The sequence below is a fragment of the Sander lucioperca genome, chromosome 21 (assembly GCF_008315115.2).
Source record: "Sander lucioperca isolate FBNREF2018 chromosome 21, SLUC_FBN_1.2, whole genome shotgun sequence".
Classification (NCBI taxonomy): Eukaryota; Metazoa; Chordata; class Actinopteri; order Perciformes; family Percidae; genus Sander; species Sander lucioperca.
In genome coordinates this window covers 6319448-6341142 of record NC_050193.1, presented here as the reverse complement: position 1 = coordinate 6341142, position 21695 = coordinate 6319448, and the positions used below count along the sequence as shown (strand labels likewise).

At 40.3% G+C, this 21695-nt stretch overlaps 2 protein-coding genes and 1 long non-coding RNA gene across 5 annotated transcripts; all 3 read left to right on the top strand.

Annotated features, from left to right (window-relative positions):
* The first annotated feature begins 661 nt into the window (after positions 1-661).
* Positions 662-5648, top strand: LOC116059315 (hsp90 co-chaperone Cdc37). Its single transcript, XM_031312320.2, has 8 exons — positions 662-1072; positions 1568-1849; positions 2998-3103; positions 3199-3314; positions 3488-3610; positions 4471-4653; positions 4743-4814; positions 5023-5648. The coding sequence occupies exons 1-8, from the start codon at positions 965-967 to the stop codon at positions 5161-5163; spliced, it is 1131 nt and encodes a 376-aa protein (XP_031168180.1). The 5' UTR covers positions 662-964; the 3' UTR covers positions 5164-5648.
* Positions 5649-6967: 1319 nt separating this feature from the next.
* tyk2 (tyrosine kinase 2) lies at positions 6968-21390 on the top strand. 3 transcript variants are annotated; one of them, XM_031312618.2, is made up of 24 exons: positions 6968-7169; positions 11541-11743; positions 11894-12014; positions 12102-12234; positions 12342-12505; positions 13386-13764; positions 13866-14051; positions 14377-14534; positions 14626-14743; positions 14829-15012; positions 15134-15240; positions 15343-15513; positions 15621-15708; positions 15967-16094; positions 16486-16621; positions 17879-18030; positions 18130-18280; positions 18371-18462; positions 18545-18734; positions 19064-19182; positions 20075-20247; positions 20333-20450; positions 20572-20682; positions 20761-21390. In XM_031312618.2, exons 2-24 carry the CDS (start codon positions 11560-11562, stop codon positions 20902-20904), a joined length of 3507 nt encoding a protein of 1168 aa, XP_031168478.1. In that variant the 5' UTR covers positions 6968-7169; positions 11541-11559; the 3' UTR covers positions 20905-21390. The 3 variants fall into 3 exon arrangements, with proteins under 3 accessions (XP_031168478.1, XP_035852723.1, XP_035852724.1); XM_035996830.1 differs by having other exon boundaries at positions 18130-18462; XM_035996831.1 differs by having other exon boundaries at positions 7003-7169; positions 11517-11743; positions 18130-18462.
* On the top strand, positions 12514-13036 carry LOC116059501. The gene is made up of 2 exons (XR_004107318.1): positions 12514-12769; positions 12812-13036. It is a non-coding gene; the product is annotated as an uncharacterized LOC116059501 (long non-coding RNA).
* Positions 21391-21695: the final 305 nt, after the last annotated feature.

Sequence of the window (21695 nt, the reverse complement as noted above, 5' to 3'; positions counted from 1 at the left end):
GCAGACCGAAAATACAGTCTAAAGAATGTGAATCCCCCTATAACTTAAACTAGGAATGATACACTTCTTCATATACAAGGTGATGATGTGTTATATGAAAAGCGCTATATAAATCAAATGCATTATTATCATGATGATTATTATTGTTATTATTATGTAGGCCTACTCTAAGGAAGGGGAATTCAGAAACATTAACAATACCCAAAGGTAGGCTAGTCATTTGCAATGGAAACGTGGATTACATGAACACAATATTGTTTACAATACTGCCTTCAGTTTAATGTACATTTCGAATTAAGTAAATTGAGTCGAGTAATGTGTTAAACTGATTACAGTGATCTTGATTTAACAGTAGGCCTATAGCTTATTTGTAGGGTAGGCCTATACACTATGGGTATGCAGTAGTAGACAGCCTACTGTAGGCTGTTTGAATGAACAAATTCCTTACAAAAGGTTGAATTACAGCAAGTTCGGATCTGGCATCCAAACAGTACATTGGATGACTAAGTAATCGACTCCATGGACAATTTTAACGAAGCTTATTATGTCCACTTACACTGAAAGCATGCGCGCCCCCGCAAGCAAGGCAAGGGCACGACAACTGCGTCGCATACTGTCTATGCTGCGTCGTACGTCCATGTCGTACGTCCGTATGACGCAATCACGTGCTGACGCCAAACGGAAATTTGCAGCAGCAATTCTTTCTAGAAATCTGTAGCAGTTTCTCGCTAACCCGCGCTAGGTAGGTCTGTCTAAGTTTATCTTGGCTAAACACAGCCAGCCGCTGCATTGAATACTAATACACATTTCTAAAAAGTGCTGTTTTTAAGCGTTATCTGCTTTCTTGATTGGAGATTCGGGTTAGCTTCGTTCAGCCCACTAACTTAACGTTAACGTTAGCTAACTTAGCTAGCCGAGTCATATCCAAAGCTAACGCTGTTTACGTTAGGTTCTTATCGGCATAATGTCTAGGATAGACTACAGCGTGTGGGACCACATTGAGGTGTCGGACGATGAAGATGACACCCACCCGAACATCGACACACCCAGTCTCTTCAGATGGAGACACCAGGTAACCTTACATATTTAAAAAAGGTTTACATTTGGTGTAATTGCTGGACATTATACTGTAAGAATAGAAATGGAATAGTAGTATTTTTTATGACTGTATGAACCGTGAGTTGTTAACGTTAACCGTTAAATGTTTCCTATGCTCACGTTGGTGCTGTAACGTTATAGAATTGCAAATTATTAGCTATATTCGAGTAGGTATTAACTTAGAAATGTTATACTTTATCTGTACATAGTAGTTAAATGTTTATGTTTACCTTGTTTTAAGCCTTATGTCTATTTCTGTGTATTTTGAGAGCAACAAAAAGCTGGAGTCAAATTCCTTGTATGTGTTTACACTTAGCCATTAAAACTGATTCTGATTTTGTAATTAACTCCATTGTGGAATAAGGAAGTGGTAGCGGGTGGAGGTCCATTATAGTCTTCTGTTATGGTGGACCTCCATCCTCCCTGAAGAGAACATATAACCCTTGTACTTGTGGTTTTTGTACTTCAGGCACGTGTGGAACGAATGGAGGATTTTAAGAAAAAAGGTGAAGACTTGAACAAGGCACTCAGCGAATGCCGGCGTAAGCTGGCAGAGGCACAGAAGAAAATAAAAGAGCTGACCATTTCATCAACGGATGATGCCAAAGCAGAGCTGAGCAAAGCCCAGGCTGAGGAGAAGAAACTGAAAAAAGAGGAGCGGGATTGGGAGAAGAAGGTCACGGAACATGTACGGGAAGAGAAGAAGATGCCATGGAACGTTGATACGCTCAGCAAGGAGGGTTTCAGCAAGGTGAGGCAGATACAGTAAAAGGGGGGGTGGGGGGGGGGCTCAATAGTTGACACACCTAACAAAACATGACTTAGAGCCTGTTTTTGAATTGGTATGGCATGGTCATATTTTTCACCTGCATTTTTTTTTACCAGCCCCTATTTTAACAAAAAGTGGTTAAGAAGATTGCAATGATACAATAGTAACAGGCACATCAATGTTAAAGAATAACACTAGCATTGTTTTATCTTTTTATTGTTAGACAATTCCCTAAAGAGAACAAAACCAAAAATGAATCTATCCTGGTAACACCAGTGTAGGTAATTTTTGTCTAAAACACATAAATGAGACACACTGTTGAATTGATCAACATATTTCTTCATTACCATGAACGTGGTCACTTTATATCATTGCATTTACAATCTCTGGAGAGTAGCCTTGTGTTGGGCAGACATCACTAAGCATGCTCAGGGAGGCAGTTTTGTGTTTACACTACTGAGAAGAATAAACTACACTGGCTGTGTTCAGTGTAAGGAAGGAATATGCCACCCAGATGAAAGAGTATAGCTCCATTTTTATTTTATTTTTTATAGTTTTTGGATAACGATGGAGTTCGATGGCACAGAGAAATAAACTATTTCAGGCTTTGGCTACAGAGCCAATATTTGTTAGGATGCACCGACTGTTGGTTTTGGTCTTTGGTCTTATGATTTATAGAATGTTCATAAGTGATGTCTTGCAAGGTACACATTCTAAATAGCAGAATAATAGTACATTGAGTGTGCTACAAAAACAATAGACACATTTGCAACAATCTGAAACACTGCAATTTATTTTTAGTTATTATTATTATTATTATTATTATTATTATTATTAAGTTAATTTCACCACATCATATACATTTCTTTTACTTTGATTCCAGGCGCTGTTATCCATCCAAATCTTTTTACTTAAAACCCTCATGTTCTTAAACCATTTATTGCTTCAGTTGTTGCCTCTGTGGCTTGGTAATGTACACATATCCCAGACTCTTCTTGCGATTTTCTAATACACATTAGTGCATCTTTACACCCCTAATTTCCAGTGCGGTCTGATATGACATTTTCTTTTCAAGGTATCAGAAACATAGTCTATAATGATGATTATCTGTCACTGTTTGTCCTCCATAGAGCATTGTCAATGCCAAACCCGAATCTACTGATGAGACAGAAGAAGAGAAGGAGCAAAAGCATAAAACCTTTGTGGAAAAAAACGAGAAGCAGATCAAACATTTTGGTGAGGATTATTGATATCCATTCATCCATGCTTGTTACAGGGGATTGGCATTATAAGAAAGTAGAGATGGTCCTTCATTGCTGTCTTTATTACAGGCATGATGCGACGTTGGGATGACAGCCAGAAGTACCTCTCCGACAACCCTCATCTAGTGTGTGAAGAGACTGCCAACTACCTGGTCATCATGTGCATTGACCTTGAGGTTGAGGAGGTAAACACTACGAAACAGATTGTTTTTCAACATTTTGTTCTGAGGGAACTCTTATTATGTTTAATGGCCAGTAATCCTCTTTAGTTTCCACAGCTTTTTTGTTTTGTTTTACAAAGCCACTGTGATCGTTTAAATACGTTCGTTATTCTGCTTCCTTTTTTTTTTTTTTGTAGAAACACGCATTGATGGAGCAAGTGGCTCATCAGACCATCGTCATGCAGTTCATTCTAGAGTTGGCAAAAAGCCTGAAGGTGGACCCCCGCGGCTGCTTTCGGCAATTTTTTGCCAAGATTAAGGTGACTAACTGTGTTTGGATGCTACAAAATCTAATTAAATAACTTATAGTTCTTTTTGACCAAAAGTTCCAGGAACTATTTAGGAAACAGAGGACATCTGATCTCATCTGAAGAACCGTGAATAATAGGCAAATTAGTCCAGTGATGGTTTAAAAACTACAGCGTTTGAAATGAAATTCTTCATCTTCATAGTGCTGTTCTTTTTATATATTAAAAATATGTTTTAAGTTGAATGAATGAATAAAAAGGAGACATGCAGAGGTGGAAAAGAAGACTGTGGCTCTAGACCACCTGTCTCCATGGTTATTTATTTCATCTTGAGAATGTCACTGTCATCATTGCATCTGGTTGAAAAGCAGGCAATAAGCCCTCTCTGGTTGAAAATGTCAAGCTTGTTTCACCTCAGACCACACCCAGCAGTGATGTCAAGGGGTACTGGAGTACACCTGTACATCACTGCAGCAAGGTGAGAAGTTAAACCACTGGACTTCAGCAAAAACAAGATTTTTATTTTTTTATAAAGATCATTTTAGACCTTTATTATACAGGACAGCTGAAGATGTGAAAGGGTAGAGAGGGGGCATGACATGCAGCAAAGGGACGCAGGTTGGAATTAAACCTGTGGCCGCTGTGTCAAGGACTGAGCCTTAGTACATGGGGCGCATGCTCAGCCAGGTGAGCTATCCAGGTGCCCACCACCGCAAAAACAAGATTTTCAGGGGGTGTTTAGTAACTATTTAAGTGTCTTTTTAAAATATATTCCTGTGTTGGAGATGCCATAATAGATGCAAATACTAAGTGAAATGTTAAATGCTGATTTTTATGGCCACCAACACACCAAATTATGTGTCCCCTCACAGACAGCAGATCAGCAGTACCAGGATGCTTTCAATGACGAGCTGGAGTCATTTAAGGAGCGGGTTCGGGGCAGAGCGAAGATCCGCATCGAAAAGGCCATGAAGGAATATGAGGAAGAGGAGCGACAAAAGCGCCTGGGACCTGGAGGCCTAGATCCTGTTGAAGTGTACGAGTCTCTGCCAGCTGTAAGTTTGTTAGTTTTCAAGAAGCCTCACTCTCCTTTATCTTCTCTTGCTAGTTTAAAATGCCTTACAAAATATGTTCTTAATTGCAGGAGATGCAGAAATGCTTTGATGATAAGAACATCCAAATGTTACAAGAAGCTATTAGCAAAATGGACCCAACGGTAGGTTTCTTTGTTAAAGCCTACAGTTTCATTTTTATAATAAACAACAGAGTAATACAGTGTTTTGACCAACAAAGTCTGCTAGGAATCATATTTCAGTTAATGTACATTTATAGTTCTATAGTATCTATATAGTATCTGATTCACATGTGTATTTTTGTACCTACTTTAGGTCACTTTATAAATGTGGTTGTTTTACACAATTTAGGAGGCAAAGGCTCACATGAAGAGGTGCATAGACTCGGGGCTCTGGGTCCCCAACTCCAAGACAGATGATGGGGATGAAAAAGAGGAAGATGCTACCTATGAGGAGGTGAAACAAGAGCAGGGAGAAACTAAGACGGAATGACCAACTTTGATCCTATGATTTGTTTCTGCAAATGTACTTACCCACTGTATTGCGACTCCACTATGTGTATGACTAGTTTGCCAATCATGGAACAATGAAATGACATCTCTAAATATTTAGCTGAGACTTATGGGATTAGCGTTCACCTATCTGCACAACTATGTTGCATCAGTAACTCCTGCTTGGAAAAGAAAGTGCTGCTTGTGTTAGTTATCAGCTACATTTATTTGTATACACCTGGCAACTTGTGTGGGAGTGCCTACCTGCTTAATTTGTGCTGTTGTATAGTTAAAAAATGTTCTATACATCAGGTTGTGCATAAAATGAATTGGGTTGTTGGATTTTTTTTTTTTTTTTTTTTTGTCGTTTCCAAATTTAAGACGTTTTGTTAGACTTTTAGGTCTTGAAACCAATGTATTGCCCCAAAGTGACATTTTCTACAAACTTGCTTAACTAAAGGTTGAATTATATCCAACTACCTAAGACCAATGTGTTGTGGTTGTTGTGTTGAGGTGCCGGTGAAACTTATGAATGGCAGGTGCACGCGCAATATTAGACAACACCTGACATCAAACAACAAATGCACATGAAGAAAATTAGTTGAAATGATAAAATCATGATATTTAGTGATCAACAGAAGGCCCACACCATTACATAAAAATTGAATAAACCGGTTCACTCTTTGCATGTTTGTGGAGGGTTTATTATTTGACCTTTGTTATTTGATGGTGGAGGGATTATATCTCCACCCTGGCATGGGAAGGCCTCGGGATCCCCCAGTCGGAGCTGGTTAATGTGGCTCGGGAAAGTGGCAGATCCCCTGCTGGAGCTGCTGCCCCCGCGACATATAATATTTGCCTCAACAAAGTACAGTATTTGAGTCATGTACTTAGTTAGGCTACTTTCCATCACTGTAAAAGGGTGTGTGTTTGTAAATGTCAGAGTTAATAGTGATGTCTTCTTTATTATATATTGTAGTACTTATTGTTTTTCTACTTTCAAAAATTAAAAACACTAGAAAATATCAGAATAGAAGCTAAACACTCCATAGTCTCTTTAGTCCCTTAAAACACCCTGCAGTCCACACTAATGATGCATGACATTGATGCAGTGGTGGAAAGTAACTAAATGCATTTACTTAAGTACTGCACAATTTTCAGGTACTTGTACTTTCCTTATTTCTTTTTTCTGCTATGTTATACTTCTACTCCATTCAAAGGAAAAATATTTTATTATTTATTCATTACTGTGAAGATTTAGATTAAAATATAACACTTTTTTGATCCCTGGGTAAGTTCTCAAGATACCTAGAAGTAGCCTGACAAGCCAGACCCACATCAAGATGTTGACCCCAGCTGCAAATTACATTTGCTGCCGCTAGGGTGCGTCTAGATTTCTAGGCTAAACTAGAAGCATATGTGCTCCACCTTTACCAGTTGCAAAATGATGCACACATTAATGCATCAATAATTAATAATAAGATGCATTATTCTGAAATGTGCCATTCTGCATTATGAGTACTTTTGGTACTAAGTATATTTTGATGTAAATACCTTTTTACTTTTACAATTTAATTACAATTTTAAATTCAGGACTTTTACTTGCAACATAATATTGAATATTTGATTTGCTACTTTTAATTATGTAAAACATCTGAGTAGGCTACTTATTCCACCACTTGCATTAAGTTAGCTGCATAATTCGGTTTGTAGTATACCAAACAATTAAGGCATCACTGTATCACTATCACTAAACTTGTATTCCAGACGTTTATTTTGAAAGGTCAGTCATCAGTGAACGTGCGTGTACGCGCATGCCTGATGGAGGGAGGAACCATGTTAGTTTCAGGAACCAGCGGTCTGTCGACTCGCAGTTCATGAGAAGCTGAGAGTAGGCGAAGGGGGAAATACGCTTTCACAAGAAAATGAATCCTGACTGTTAGCTAGCTAGTTCATCTCACAGTGTTAGGTTTTAATGTAACACCGTCAGAAGCTCGCCGTTAAATGGTAAGATAACGTTACTTATTCGTCACACACGTTACGTTTTTATGCCTAATAATGTTTACATATTTCTTGTCATGGCATGGATATACAGTATGATCAAAGAGTCTTTGGTATGATGACGAGTGTTTATGAGTCATTCGGTGACGCAGTCAGTGTGTGATTTATAAAATAAAACAACGTTAGACCTGTTGTGATGTGCTGTAAAGTATTGTGTAACCTAATGTAGGCTAACGTTAAACAAGTTAGACGAATAATAATCACCGGAAGAACAAATTGATCTGATTACCCCGACGTCATATTTTTTAAGTTATTTTTTCTTAAAAGTTATTAACCTACCAATTTCGTTCTCTAAACTAATCATCGTGTAAAACAAGATCGAATAGGTTATTACAGAAAAGCGCAAGGTATCGCTTTAAAATTGTTCTTACTTTTGTGTTTATACCTTAAGGTAATTTCGAGTTTTTTTCAACCTGGACACTATTTTCCTATGGCCTGTATTTCTGATTTGAAAAAATCAGACCTGGGCAAGATTTGAGTGTTCACACTACTTCTGAAGAAGTCTGACCTGAGGCCTGTAGCCTACTACGAAGCAAGATTTGGCGTTATAACTTAAGGTTCAACCCATGGTTTTCTGTACCACGACGGTGGATTACTTGTTACCGGTGTTACACCGAAATCTGTGACCCATCGAGATCGGTGTCCCCCTACCTCAACCTGAACCAAACCCCTGTCCCTAACCTTAACCACGGAAGGGGGCGCTACGCTTTTAACAGGAGGGACACAGATCACGACGGGTCACAGATTTCGGTGCAACACCGGGTTCCATCGCCGTGGTAACTTATGCTGAACACCTAACCTGGTCGGGAGCAGAGGCCTGTACTACGAAGCGAGATTTGGCGTTAACGAGCTAACTTCAGGCTCAACCCAGGGTTTTCTGTACTACGAAGGTGGATCACTTGTGATCGGGTTCAATCGCCGTGGTAACTTATGCTGAACGCCTAACCTGGTCGGGAGCAGGTTATGTTGGAGATTAGAGATCAACCGGTATAAAAGCACCGCCCACTGACCAATCAATACTCGACTGATAACGGCGTCACCGTTCTTAGAAGATCAGCTGGAGCTCGGTTCGCGGAGAGAGAGAGAGGTGCGCTCATAAAAGTTAAAACATTTAGAGACCGACAACCCCGTTAACATTCCCTGATGGGTATTTTTATGAAAGATATAGATTTTCAGCGGAGGGAATTACATATAGGCTATTTGTTGCCTTCTTTAGCCGTGTGTTGCCAATGCGCACATCGGTTTAAATTATGTTTTTATGTTTTTTTTTTTATTTTCTCTCACGATCGCGCACCACTGCTGGGGTTGCAACTGAAATAAAAGCCTAAAGCAACGACAGTTTATGGAAAGCAGAAGTGTAATTATATATGGTCAGATCTTGTGCCTGACTGATGGGGAAGTGACCAGTTTAGTCTAATGTATTGTAGTGGGTGTACTGTACTGTATATTGGCCAGAATCTGCCTTTGGGGGAGGAGGGGGGCATATCATAGTGGGGGGTCTGGGTGTCCTCCCCCAGGAAAGTTTTAAGCATCAACGACTTCATTTCCTGCATTCCGATACACTTTTATGCACCAATTTATGGTGAAATACCTCCATTGAGCTTATGTGAAGAAAAAAGCACAGATGACAATTCAACATATAATGGAAAGTATGTTGTTACGTGTCATTGGGCATTTTTAAGTGAGTATATGGAAATCCTGGAGCTTACTATCACGTAGACTACACTGAATATTGATAAGCTAAACGTTGTGATTTACGCATAACAGCGTCGGCTTTTTTGCCAGCTTTCTTTCCTGCGTTTTGCCTGTTAAACTGTGTCTGTGTTCTTCATATTTATGTAGAATTATAGTTTGTTCTTCTTGTTTAAAAGATGCAGCTCTGGTAGATGTTTGCGATTGGTCGTGGTGCGCAAACACCGCCTCTTTTATGTGAACGCGCACGTCTCTAGATTGGAAAAACCTGGGTTGACTGAACTAGTTGATAACCAGCGTCGTGACACAGCTTATGCGGGACCGCGGTTGTTAGGTTAGGTGAAGCCGGGTAACTGAAAGAAATCCAGGACATGTTGATCTTGATTCGTAGTACAGGCCTCTGGTTATGTTGGAGATTAGAGATCAGCTGGTGTAAAAGCACCGCCTACTGACCAATCAACATTCGATCGGCATCGATCGGCACCTTGAGCCGTGTGTTGCCAATGCCCAAAGCGGTTTGAATTATGTTTTTATATATTTTATTTGCTCTCACGATCGCTTCCACTGCCAGGGTTGCAACTGAAATAATAGGCTAAAGCAACGACAGTTTATGGAAAGGACAAGTGTAATTATGGTCAGATCTAATGCCTGACTGATGGGGAAGTGATATTGATAGAGAAGAGAGAAGAGATTGATATTGATAAGCGTTGTGATTTACGCATTTACAGCGTCGGCTATTTTTTGCCAGCTTTCCTCCTGTTTTAGGAAGCAGCGACTGTATTGCGTTTTGCCTGCAAAACCGTGTCTGTGTTCTTCATATTTATGTTGTATTATAATTTGCTCTTCTTATGTAAAATATGCGGCTCTGGTAGATGTTTGCGATTGGTCGTGCTGTGCAAACACCGCCTCTTTTATGTGAACGCGCTTGCCGCTGGATTGGGAAACCCTGGGTTGATTGAACTAGTTGTTAACCACTGTCGTGATACAGGTTATGCGGGACCGCGGTTGTTAGGGTTAGTGAAGCCGGGTAACTGAAAGAAATCTGGGGCATGTTGATCTTGATTTGTAGTACAGGCCTCTGGTCACTTGACCCCAAACAAATCAGATTTGAGCCACTTTTGCCTGCAGTCTGAACGTATGGAAAGGATCCATACAGAGATAGGACTTTTTAAAACCTCTTTAAGACATTTTTGTTTGACCAGAAACGGCTCTGAGATCGCTAGCGCTAAGCCCACCAGACATTTAAAAAAACAATACTTTGTTTAGCGTAGGGCTGTCCTCGACTAAAGAAATTCTTAGTCGACTAACACTTATGTGATTTTGTCGATTAATCGATTAGTTGATGTAATTGACAGAGCTGTGCTCTTTGAGAGGTGATTAAGACTAGAAAAGCACAATATAAATGTAGTTAATGAACCATCTGTAAAACTGAGTTTCTCCACAATTATTCCTGCAAAAGCACCACTTTAAATCTTGTGCTTACCAGAAATGTGCTCATAAGTTTCTTGGAAATGAATAAGCATAAAAAATGACTCATCAACTAAAGAAATCTTAGTCGACTAAGACCAAAACGACCGACTAATCGACTAATTGACTAAGAGGTGGCAGCCCTAGTTTAGCGTGTATAGAGCCAACATATTTTCACATGCAAATCGGTAAACTATGTGTTTACTTCAACCAAAACTAGAGTTGTAATTGTTGGTAAACGACCCAAAATGGCTTTTCATAGTTTTATTTGGTTTCTGTCAACTTTGAATGAAGTGTATTTTACGATGCTAAAATTACTGTTTATTTACATGCTTTAGCAAACGCAATTTCGTGGATGTTTTTATGTTTAAAAAAAGGATCTTACTCTTTAACAGAAAGGTCGACCTCCTTAGAACAGTGGTTCCCAACCTTTTTTCCTTGGCGCCCCCCTACTTATGTCTAAGAAAAGCTGAGCCCCCCCTCTGAAACCGAAGTTGAGGTAACTCTCCAGATAGAGCCTTACTTTCTTTTTTGATACAGAGGAGTTATCAGCACTTTTACGTTTCTCCGCTATGTTTCATTCATAAAATAGTGATGCCGTGGCGGGAAAAACGAGGATGATAGCAGCTAGCAGCTGACCTGATGACAGCAAGGGTCACAGGTTAAGAGGTCCCGGAGGTTTGGCCTACTAATTAGCCTGCTTACAATTTTAAGCGACAACAAAAATATATAGTTTTCATACAGACTTTTGTATACATTATATATTGTAGTGTATGATCATAATTTGTTTAACATGTGCAAATATTTTTTTTTTTACCTCAACATCAAACCAGATAAAGACTTGCGCACCCCCTGTGATCTTTGCCGCCCCCCTGAGGGGTCCCCGGACCCCAGGTTGGGAACCACTGCCTTAGAATAATAATCTGAGCCTGACAATGGCAAAACAAGCACTTTTGTGAACGTAAGTCACAAGAGAACAGTCACTTAGACACAAAAACATAGGAAAATAGAGTCGAGGAAGTTACCCTTTGATGCGTAGGCCCTACGTGATTCCATCCAATGCAACAGCTGATTAACAGTCGTGTGTGTGTGTGTGTGTGTGTGTGTGTGTGTGTGTGTGTGTGTGTGTGTGTGTGTGTGTGTGTGTGTGTGTGTCAGTGATTTGGCTGTCCACACCATGTCCAGAAGTCGGTGGTCCAGGCGTACAAAGCCAGGGGTATTCCCGGGCCTGTGTGAGCCCCCCAAGGGTCAGGGCATCCATGTTTACCTATTCTGGTCTAAGGAAGGGGAAAGATATTTGTCCTACACAAGTGGAAGAGTCACAGCAGAGGAGCTGTGCATCTCAGCTGCAGAGGCTGTAGGTGAGAGTGACCAAAAAGACCCACACAAACCCAAATGAAAGTATGGAGTTTCTTTTCATGTGGTATTTTAGCCTGCTGGTGGCAAGTGTGTGTGTGTGTGTGTGTTTGTGTGTTTGTGTGTGTGTGTAACATCTGTGTGTAATTCCCCAGGGATAACTCCTCTGTGCCATGTGTTGTTTGCTCTGTACAATCCACAATCACGTTGCTGGTACAGTCCAAACCATGATTTCAGTCCAGAGAACTCCAGCCTCGTACTTCACTACTGTATGAGGTTAGTCTTTGTTTTTCTAATACTGTAGTAGGAAGGCAGATGAAACACACTGGGCATATTCACATTGTCTGGTTTCCTTGTATCTAGGTTTTACTTTCGGAATTGGCACGGACTTAATGAGAAGGAGCCAACTGTATCCCGTTATGCTCTAAGATCTGGCACAAGTCAGGGCGGTTACCCTCTGCTTGACTTCACATCCTTGGAATACTTATTCTCCCAGGTGTTTATAATGATTTCAGTGATTTACTGTCTATTAGTTGAGCACACATTGTTTTATGTGTTCACAATAATTAAGTACCTAACCTCTTTCCTGATTGTGTCTCTAAGGCAAAATCTGAATTTGTGAACGAAGTAGTACAGATGGAAGACCTTGAGTCAGAGGAGGAGATAAGCCGCTTCAAAAATGAGAGCTTGGGGATGGCTGTGCTTCAACTCTCACACCAGGCAATCCAAACAGACTGTACCTTACAAGATGTTGCAGAAAAAGTCAGGTAATTACTTTGGAAGGAGTGAATATGGTACAGTGAAATGGCAATTATAACTTTGTACTTTAAGGTCCCGTATTGTGAAAAGTGATATTTCCATGTCTTATTATAAAGCAGGTGGAGGTGCTATATAAATATCAATCAATCAATCAATTTTTATTTAGGGTTAGATGGGTAGATACGAGATTGGACCCCCCCAGACGTGTCGACGCCAAAGGACGTGCCTCGTGGCCCGCCTTATTCTGCCTCTGATTGGCTTACCCTGGTATTGTTACCTTAACCCTAACCAATCCTCACTCCCAGTGCCTAAAGCTAACTACGTTGACCATTCTAGCAGATCCGATTTAGGATCTACCAGTGAAATGTTATCGTATCAACTCCTTTAACTTGTGCATGATTCGTCATAAAGCAGAATGTGGCTGCTGTGCTATCAGGTCAGCACAGAAAAAAAGTCACCCGGTTGAATGGCACTGGCACTCAAGGATCCAGACACGTCTCTGTGAAAGCAGTACTGTATATTCAGACAGACAGTATGAGAAAAAGTGTTTTTTTCTTTTTTTTTTTTTTTTTTTTTTTTACATCAAAGCATGTTAAACATGTTCTAGTAGAACCCCAAAATACAATTATGAACCTGAAAATTAGCATATTATGGGGGCCTTTAAAGTACATTTGTCAACAATTATGGTAAATGGTCTATATACATTTAACTATGTTCTGATGAAAGATACGTATTTGTCTCATTATAATTGGGTTGTTTGTTGTACTGTTATTTCTATGCTGTTTTGCTACCGTGACAATCCAGTTTCTCCTCTGGATCATCAAAGCTTCTAATCTAATGTAATGTGTGTGTCTAATGTAATCATCAAAAGATCTATTTTTCTTTCAGCTTCCTGCACTGCATTCCAAGGTCTTTCGCCAAGCTCATTTCCAAAGACAACTTCCTGACAAAAATCAGGATCCGGCGGGTGTTTGCAGAGTTTGTGCGGACCTTCCAGCAGCACACTGTGGATAAGGGGCAACTAGGCGCCCACGAGATCATGTATAAGTACATCTCTACTCTCGAACACTTGGCACCACGTTTTGGAACAGAGACCTTCCCTGTATCCCACCTGGAACTGAGAAAGGACGACGATGGAAGCAGCTCTTACTCTAACACCACCCATGCGCAGGGTGCCTCGAAAGACGACTTCCTTGTTCCCGCCACACATGAGATAATGGTGTCTGGCACCAAGGGGATTCAATGGAGGAAGGTGTCTGGTCAGAAGGTTTGTCAAAACGCAATTCCAAGCTTCTAGTGGTCTAATTCTGTGGCATGTTGTCTATTCTGCTAGTGCGGACATTGTGTTCATCCAGTCTCTTTACCTAGGCGCAGGCAAACACTTACTTCAGGAATGACTACATGAACTACATGAAGAAAACAAAACAACACTCCAGCCAATCGAATGCAGACACTCCCAATAAATGGACCGCCTTCTGTGATTTCCCTGAAATAACTCACATAGCCATCACTGGGGATAATGTGTGCATTAGCACTCAGGACAACCACTGCATGGTGAGAGTACTTGTTTACCCTTTTATGTAAAAGCTGCAATACATTCATTTAATTGGTAAATGTACTTGTGATGCATTAGTCCAATTGCTATGTTGCATATTAGTCAGCCTATTGATCAGATTGTTCAGCCTTTAAATAGTGAATATACGGTACAGTATGCATGTATGACTAGATTCTCAAATATTCTCCAATGCTATATGTTTATGACTATAAAAGCTTTGGGTTTTGGTACGCTTTGGGCATTTTATTACGTTTTTGAATTTGTATGTGTCTGTAGGTGGGAGCTCTGATTGTAAGCTAGTGGTGTTTCTGTTTGTGTATGTAGGAGGTTCAGATGAACTCCAGCCAACAGGCCCGTTCCTTCATCTCCCTCCTAGATGGATACAACCGGCTGACTGCATTCGCCCACCACTATCTTTGTCATGATGTGGCTCCCCCAAGGGTAGTGCTGAGTTTAGCAAATGGACTGCATGGACCTATGCAGTGAGTTTTCTCCTCTTACACATGCACATACAGACACAAGCAGGCTAATAGAGAAACAGTGCATTATATCACAACTCTGGTGTATTTCCAGTGATGATTTTGTGCTGCTGAAGCTGAAAAAGGAGGCAGCAGAGGAGGGAGCTTTCCTCGTACGTTGGAGTGCTCTTGACTACCGCCGCATCATCCTAGCTGTCCTGAACAAAAATGAGGTAAGTCAACACCCACGCTGCTCTCTGGAAATGATTGCAGTGCAGTGATCGTGAAAATGTGTTTACATGTGCTTGTTGCTCATAGAACGGATCGAAGCCAAGCCATAAGCAGTTTCGGATTCAGCTCAAGGGTTCCATGTTCTGTCTGGAGGGCTGGGATCGAGAATTCTCCAGTGTGAAGGAGCTCACAGAAAGCCTCAAGACCTTTGTACTCAAGTCTGGTTCGGACAGCTTTACTGTAAAAAAATGCTGTTTGCCAAAACAAGCAGGTTTGTGTTTATTGGGCATTTCAATTGTTGTTTTGCTGCTTCATGCCAAAATCCTCCTGCGTCTATTGGGATATTTAAGTCTTAACATAAGTTTATCTATGTGTGTGTTTGTGTCATGTAGAGCTATCCAACCTTCTAGTGATAAGGCAAGGTGTTCACATTGACTCCTTGTCCCTGAACATGACCCAGCTACGCTTCCACCAGATCAAGGACAAAGAGATCATACAGGTGGCAGAGAGACCCACTTTCCACCTTCATATCTGTTTCCGCTGACTAGCATTGTTGTTCTCAGCTCTGTGACTGACCAGTGGGTGTTGTGTTTATGAGCAGGAACAGCATTTGGGCCGTGGGACCAGAACTAACATCTACTCAGGACGTCTGCTGGTGCGAGGTGGAGGCGAAAACGATGAAGACGAAGAGTGCAACAACAACTTTGCTGGCCGCAAAGGGATCCACGTGGTTCTCAAGATTCTAGACCAAAGCGATAAAGATATTGATATAGTAGGCCTAATGCTAACCAACACTCAAAAAAATAACAGTGGTAGCATGTACATATTAACATGTCTAATCTAGTGTCCTCCAAACTCTTTACTTTTGTCTTTTTATAGGGCTTTTTGGAAACGGCAAGTCTCATGAGCCAGGTATCCCACAGCCACCTGGTGTTTGTACATGGTGTGTCAGTCAAAGGATCTGAAAGTAAGAGCAATAACACCGTTCACTTACACAAACTCACTTGTTTTACTTTCTGGTGCGTGACTTCTCGTTTGCTACTTCCCCATCACGCACATGATCTGTGTTTATAGTCAAATTCATGATTCCAGGACTAATTGAGTCATGACGCAAATGCAAAACCACACTCACCCTGTTCTATTTTAGAGAGAATGCTACTTGTTTACATTTTGCTTTTGGCTACACTAGAGACTGGACCTCTCAGACTTGTTTCTACCTTTACAGACATCATAGTGGAAGAATTTGTGGAGTTTGGGCCTTTGGATGTTTTCCTTCGCAAAGAAAAGGCATCCGTGACTCCTCAGTGGAAATTCATTGTTGCAAGGCAACTTGCCAGTGCCCTCAATTATCTTGTGAGTTCAAACACTACTTTGTTTTTGTATGCCACAGATTATTATATTGTATATATATTATATTCAATACAATTCACTTACATGACTGTACAGCGAGATAAGTGAACATTAAAAGTGAATTGAGAGTGAAGTAATGCAAGTGTTGTATAATTCATCTCCAGAGTCTTACACTTTACAATCAGCTGCTAAAATATTTTTAATAATGCCATGTTTTGACACTGAGCTGCAGGCAGGAAATGAAATGATCTTATTATCAGACCAAACTTTGCGATAAGTGCTGCAAGTGAAGTTCATTTTTTCCTAATGACTTATAGCAGTTTGTGTTTCACTTATTTTAACGACACTCATGCATCCCAAAAAGTTAATAGCAGCACCATTTTCATCATTGTAGGAGACCAAACGGCTGGTTCATGGAAACGTCTGTGCCAAGAACATTCTGGTGGCAAGGCGTGGTCTGGAGCATGGCACTACTCCTTTTGTCAAGCTGAGTGACCCAGGAATTGCCCTGAGTGTCCTTTCACGGGAAGGTCAGTACCAGAAACTCTCTTTACACAAATTCTTAATTAACCTCACTTTATTAGAAAGTCTCAGTCTGTATTTTCTGTACTGTTCTGCCTTATTTTAATCAGATTTAGGAAACAAGAAACTCCAACCAGACCATTTCCTGTGACTTATTTCCTGTTGCAGTTTTATCTTACAATGTTGCATGCTTTATCTTTTTTACTTTTTAGTATGTACTGCAGCTGCCCTTACAAAGTATGTACTGTTGCATGCAGTATGCATACCATTAGGACATACAACTTCTTCATTACATTGCACCTTAAACTTTGACCCTCTTGCTTATATATGCTGCTCAAAGGATTGTGGGTCAGATTAACCAAAAAAACATCCTGGCTTGCATACTGCAATATCTGACCGGATGCAGTAGGACATATTGGTGTTTTTGGCATTTTTTTAATTATTTTTTTTTATTAACCTTTATTTTACCAGGGAATAATCCCATTGAGATTCAGAATCTCTTTTTCAAGGGAGTCCTGGCCAAGACAGCAGTATAATAGTTCCATATTTAAAATATACAGTGAAAAACAGACAACAGAAACAGAAAAAGACAGTTGGCAGTTTAATATCATCTCAACATAATCACCAGCAGCGCTCAGTAACAGCACATGTGCATTCAGTACTCAAATAGTCCTTTATCCTAATTTTAAATGGTGTCATTGTTGGTAGGTAGTCTAATTTACTGCATTTGACAAACTATCTATTGGGTCATCCTAAATAGCATACTAAATAGTATGGTAGTATGGGTATTAGAATGCAGTACATGTCATTTAAGGCTATCCAAAATAAAAGAATCCCTCTCAAACTGCTCAGCAATGGGTTTTTTCTCCAACCCCCCTGGTTAGTTTTGTCTGTCGTCTATGAACAATGTACTCTCAAAGCAAAGAAGAGCAAGAAGAAGAAGTAGACATACTTTAATGAATGGGAAATTACATTTTTACACTGTGTTGTCATTACACATTACACACAGGGCTGAAAAAAACAAAGATCTGATATCACAAAGTAGCAGTTTTTTTTGTAGCTGCTATCACATAGGAAACCAACTTCACAGATTCTGTAGGTAGTTTTATTGAATGAATGTCATTTCATATACAAGTACAGAAACAATTTGCAACAAGTGAAGTTCTTCTTTAAAGAAGTTTAACCAGAGCACCTGGAGCTTGAAATCACCTTAACATGACATATGTCACGTCTGTTATTTTAATTATCACTATTCTGCACTGCAGAGCGTCTTGAGCGTATCCCATGGATTGCCCCTGAGTGTGTTGACAGCGGTGCACCCATTTTCAGTGCTTCTGACCAGTGGAGCTTTGGCATCACGCTGCTCGAAATCTGCAACAATGGCGATCTTCCAATGAGTGGCAGCACATTGTCTGAGGTAGGCCCTTTATTTCTCTTCCAACAGCCACAAGCTTCGCCTGCCCATTTTATCCTTCTGACTTCTAATTGTAACATGGTAACCTCCCCCTCCAAACAGAAAGAGCGCTTTTATCAGCAAAAGGGTCGTTTAGCTGAACCATCCTCCCAGGAACTGGCCAGCTTTATCAGCATGTGTTTGACCTACGAGCCTGTGGAGAGGCCTTCCTTCCGCACTGTGCTCAGAGAGCTCACAGAAATCATGATCAAAAGTGGGTCTTTACTTGCTCACCTTTCTTTTTGTTTTTCTTTCAACCTACTCGGGGCATTCGATAATGTGTTTTATGTTTTTCGGCACACAGATCCTGATATATCCCCCAGTGAAACTCTCCCTGACACAGACCCTAGCGTGTTCCATAAACGCTACCTGAAAAAAATGCGGGATTTAGGAGAGGTGAGTGCTAATATCACATCGCCTGTAGTTTCTTCTTCCTGTATGTTGTAGAGTAATCCACTGCTCATTGTTCTGTCTCCAGGGTCACTTTGGAAAAGTCACTCTCTACTTGTACGACCCGGCCAACGATGGGACAGGAGAGCTTGTGGCAGTGAAGGCTTTGAAACAGGACAACGGCCATGTGCCTGAGGGTTGGATAAAGGAGATTGAGATCCTCAAGTCCCTTTATCACAGCAACATTGTCAAGTACAAGGGCTGTTGCACTGAACTAGGTGAGTCATCAGCTGTCATCTGTCTGCCTCAAAAACAGTTATTGAAATATACGGCAACATACACTGTCTGCATGTGCAAAGGACTGCTTGCTCAGTATTCTCTTTTAGCTTGCAGTGCTCAGAAGATGATTCAGGGAATTGATTTTTGGTTCCTGCTGTTCCTCTGTAAATATTGAAAATCTATTCAAAGTGCAACACTGTTTCCCTTGTATGTCAATATTTGAGCTTTCAACACAGCATGCTGAGTGAGCATCACACAACAGGTTATTCTTGCCTTTGAAAAGTATTGGAAATAGGAGGTTAATCACAGTTGCATTGTCCATTGACAGGAGGACAAGTGGTGCAGCTGATAATGGAGTACCTTCCTCTGGGGAGTCTGCAAAAGTACCTTCCCACACATAAACTGGGAATGTCCCGGTGCCTTATGTTTGCTCAGCAGATCTGTCAGGTGAGTTTAGGTGGTTTTGTAGTTTGTGCTAATCATCTACGTTTCCACTTGATTTTACAACATTCCTCGTGCTGTGCGCAAACTGTAGAGATGTCTGATTATGTTCTCTATTCAGAATAGGCTGTGTACAATATGAAATGTTCCATACACTGGGAATTGCCTAAAGTAGATAACCCATCACATTAAGGTTTAATGTCATTAATTAATTCTGTTTAGGTTGAGTAGTTAAGTTGCACCTGTATTATTTGACACTGTTTTCTCTCAGTAACCAAGAAACAATCACTCAGCATGATGTTGATTGTCACATCATTTGCATCTTTGTCAGCCAGTCAGTACATTTCCAGCCAGCCCTGGCATTGTACATTTGTTATTTTATAACGTGTAATACACTTTGTGGTTTAAAGTTTGATAAAAAAGTGGAAATTGTTAAAGAAGACTAAGAGTCTACAGCTACATTGGCTGCTCTGTGTGGCTGTACTGTAAATGCTAATGTCAGCATGCTAATATGCTCACAATGACAATGCTAACATGCCGATGTTTTGAAGGTATAATGTATACCATGTTCACCATCATAGTGTAGCGTGTTAAATGGAAAGTCAAGGGATCACCAAAGTCAGCAAGATTCGTTATCTGGGGAACATGAATGTCTGTACAAGATTTCATGGTAATCTGTCCAATAGTTGTTGAGATGTTTTAGCCTGGACAGGCCGACAGACAAACGCTGACATCCCTAGAGCCATATATGCCGCTAGCATGGCTAAAAACTACATACTAAAGGATGCTTTAACAGACAACCATTTCCTTTTCAAAAACATTGTACTCTGCTGTATCTTTTGGTTTTTGCCCCCTCTCAGTAAGTGTATCAATCTTTTATTTCTGTTCTCTTTTAAAGGGTATGGAGTACTTGCACTCTAAGCGATACATCCATCGAGACCTTGCTGCCCGTAATGTCTTAGTGGAAAATGAGAGTTTGGTGAAGATTGGAGACTTTGGCCTGACAAAGTACATCCCAGAGGGCGAGATCTACTACCGTGTCCGTGAGGATGGGGACAGTCCAGTGTTCTGGTGAGTTCATGAAGCACCTTACAGTGTTATTCAGTGCATTGTTCCATCACTTTGGCCACTAAACTGTATTTTTTGTACTGTATAGGTATGCCATTGAGTGCTTGAAGGAGAGTAAATTTTCCTTTTCCTCTGACATTTGGTCCTTTGGCGTTACGTTGTACGAGATCCTGACCCGCTGTGACCATCGCCAAAGTCCTCCAGTAGTACGTCATCACTGGCCTTTTTTCACAAGCTCAAACATGCATATATTTTCATGTGAGCCTAATCAAGTCAATTTTGAATCCCTGTGTTAAATGCACAATGTACTCTTTTGTGTTTTTGTAGAAGTTCTTTGAAATGATGGACGGAGCCCAGGGACAGATGACTGTGATGGTACTCATTAAACAGTTGGAGAAACAGCAGCGATTGCCTCGTCCCAAAGACTGCCCGCATGAGGTAACATGCCCACAATTGACATGTTATTGGTATTATGAGTAGCTCGATATTTTCACAATGCCTTTTTTTTACCAACAGATGAAGATGTTAATGGAGCAGTGTTGGGCTGCAGACCCTGCACAACGGCCATCATTCAGATACCTCATCGAAAAGTTTGAGGCTATTCGCCAAACATACGACTGGCAGTCTCATATAAACTTTTCCTCGGCTCAGATTTGCTGATCAGGACTCTGAAGATCTACTTGTCTACATGTCATCACTTTGCCACTATTGCTAACCATATATTACAGGGTAGCCAGTGATGTGTTTCTCGCTGGGAAATGCCTGCTGTCTCCATTTACATATGTCTTTATACTGTAGGTTTCATTTTCATAAAAGCACACTGTTATCCTCTCATGTCTGATGTTAACACAATGATAAACTCAATAAGTGTGTTTTTATTGTTGGCTGATGAGTTGAACTTAAAGAAGAAGGACGATGCCTTGGGAAGAGTGTCAGCTTTTGTCTTTTTAAAAGTAATAGGTCTGCATATATCACAGTAAGTATTAATGCCTGTAAGGTTGGGAGAATACTATATTTTAGTTTGTGTTTAATGTTTGTACATTTTTTTGAGTGTTAACTTTGTGTTTAATTTTGTATAAACCAAAAGAACAAATTCAAAATATAACGCATTATCACATGCCCTTTTATTAAAAACTGAAACAGATTGATGCATGTGTCCTAAAGTGTATAAAAACATTTTACAGAATGTGCCATTTAGATCTCTTACCAGATTTTCTAAAGTATAGCTAAGTATATTTTACATAAGAACTCACTGATCTCAAGCTAAGGGATGTACTATAACAAACTTCTACACTAAAAGTTTTCAGACGGGTCACGGACCCAGGGAATAGTCTTGCCTAATACCCTGTGTTGTCTTGGCCATTAAGATTCCTGTTCATGTGCCACTAGGTAGGAAAGGAAATATGTTCAACTTGTGAAAAATGAAAACAGCATTACCACTTTCTACACAA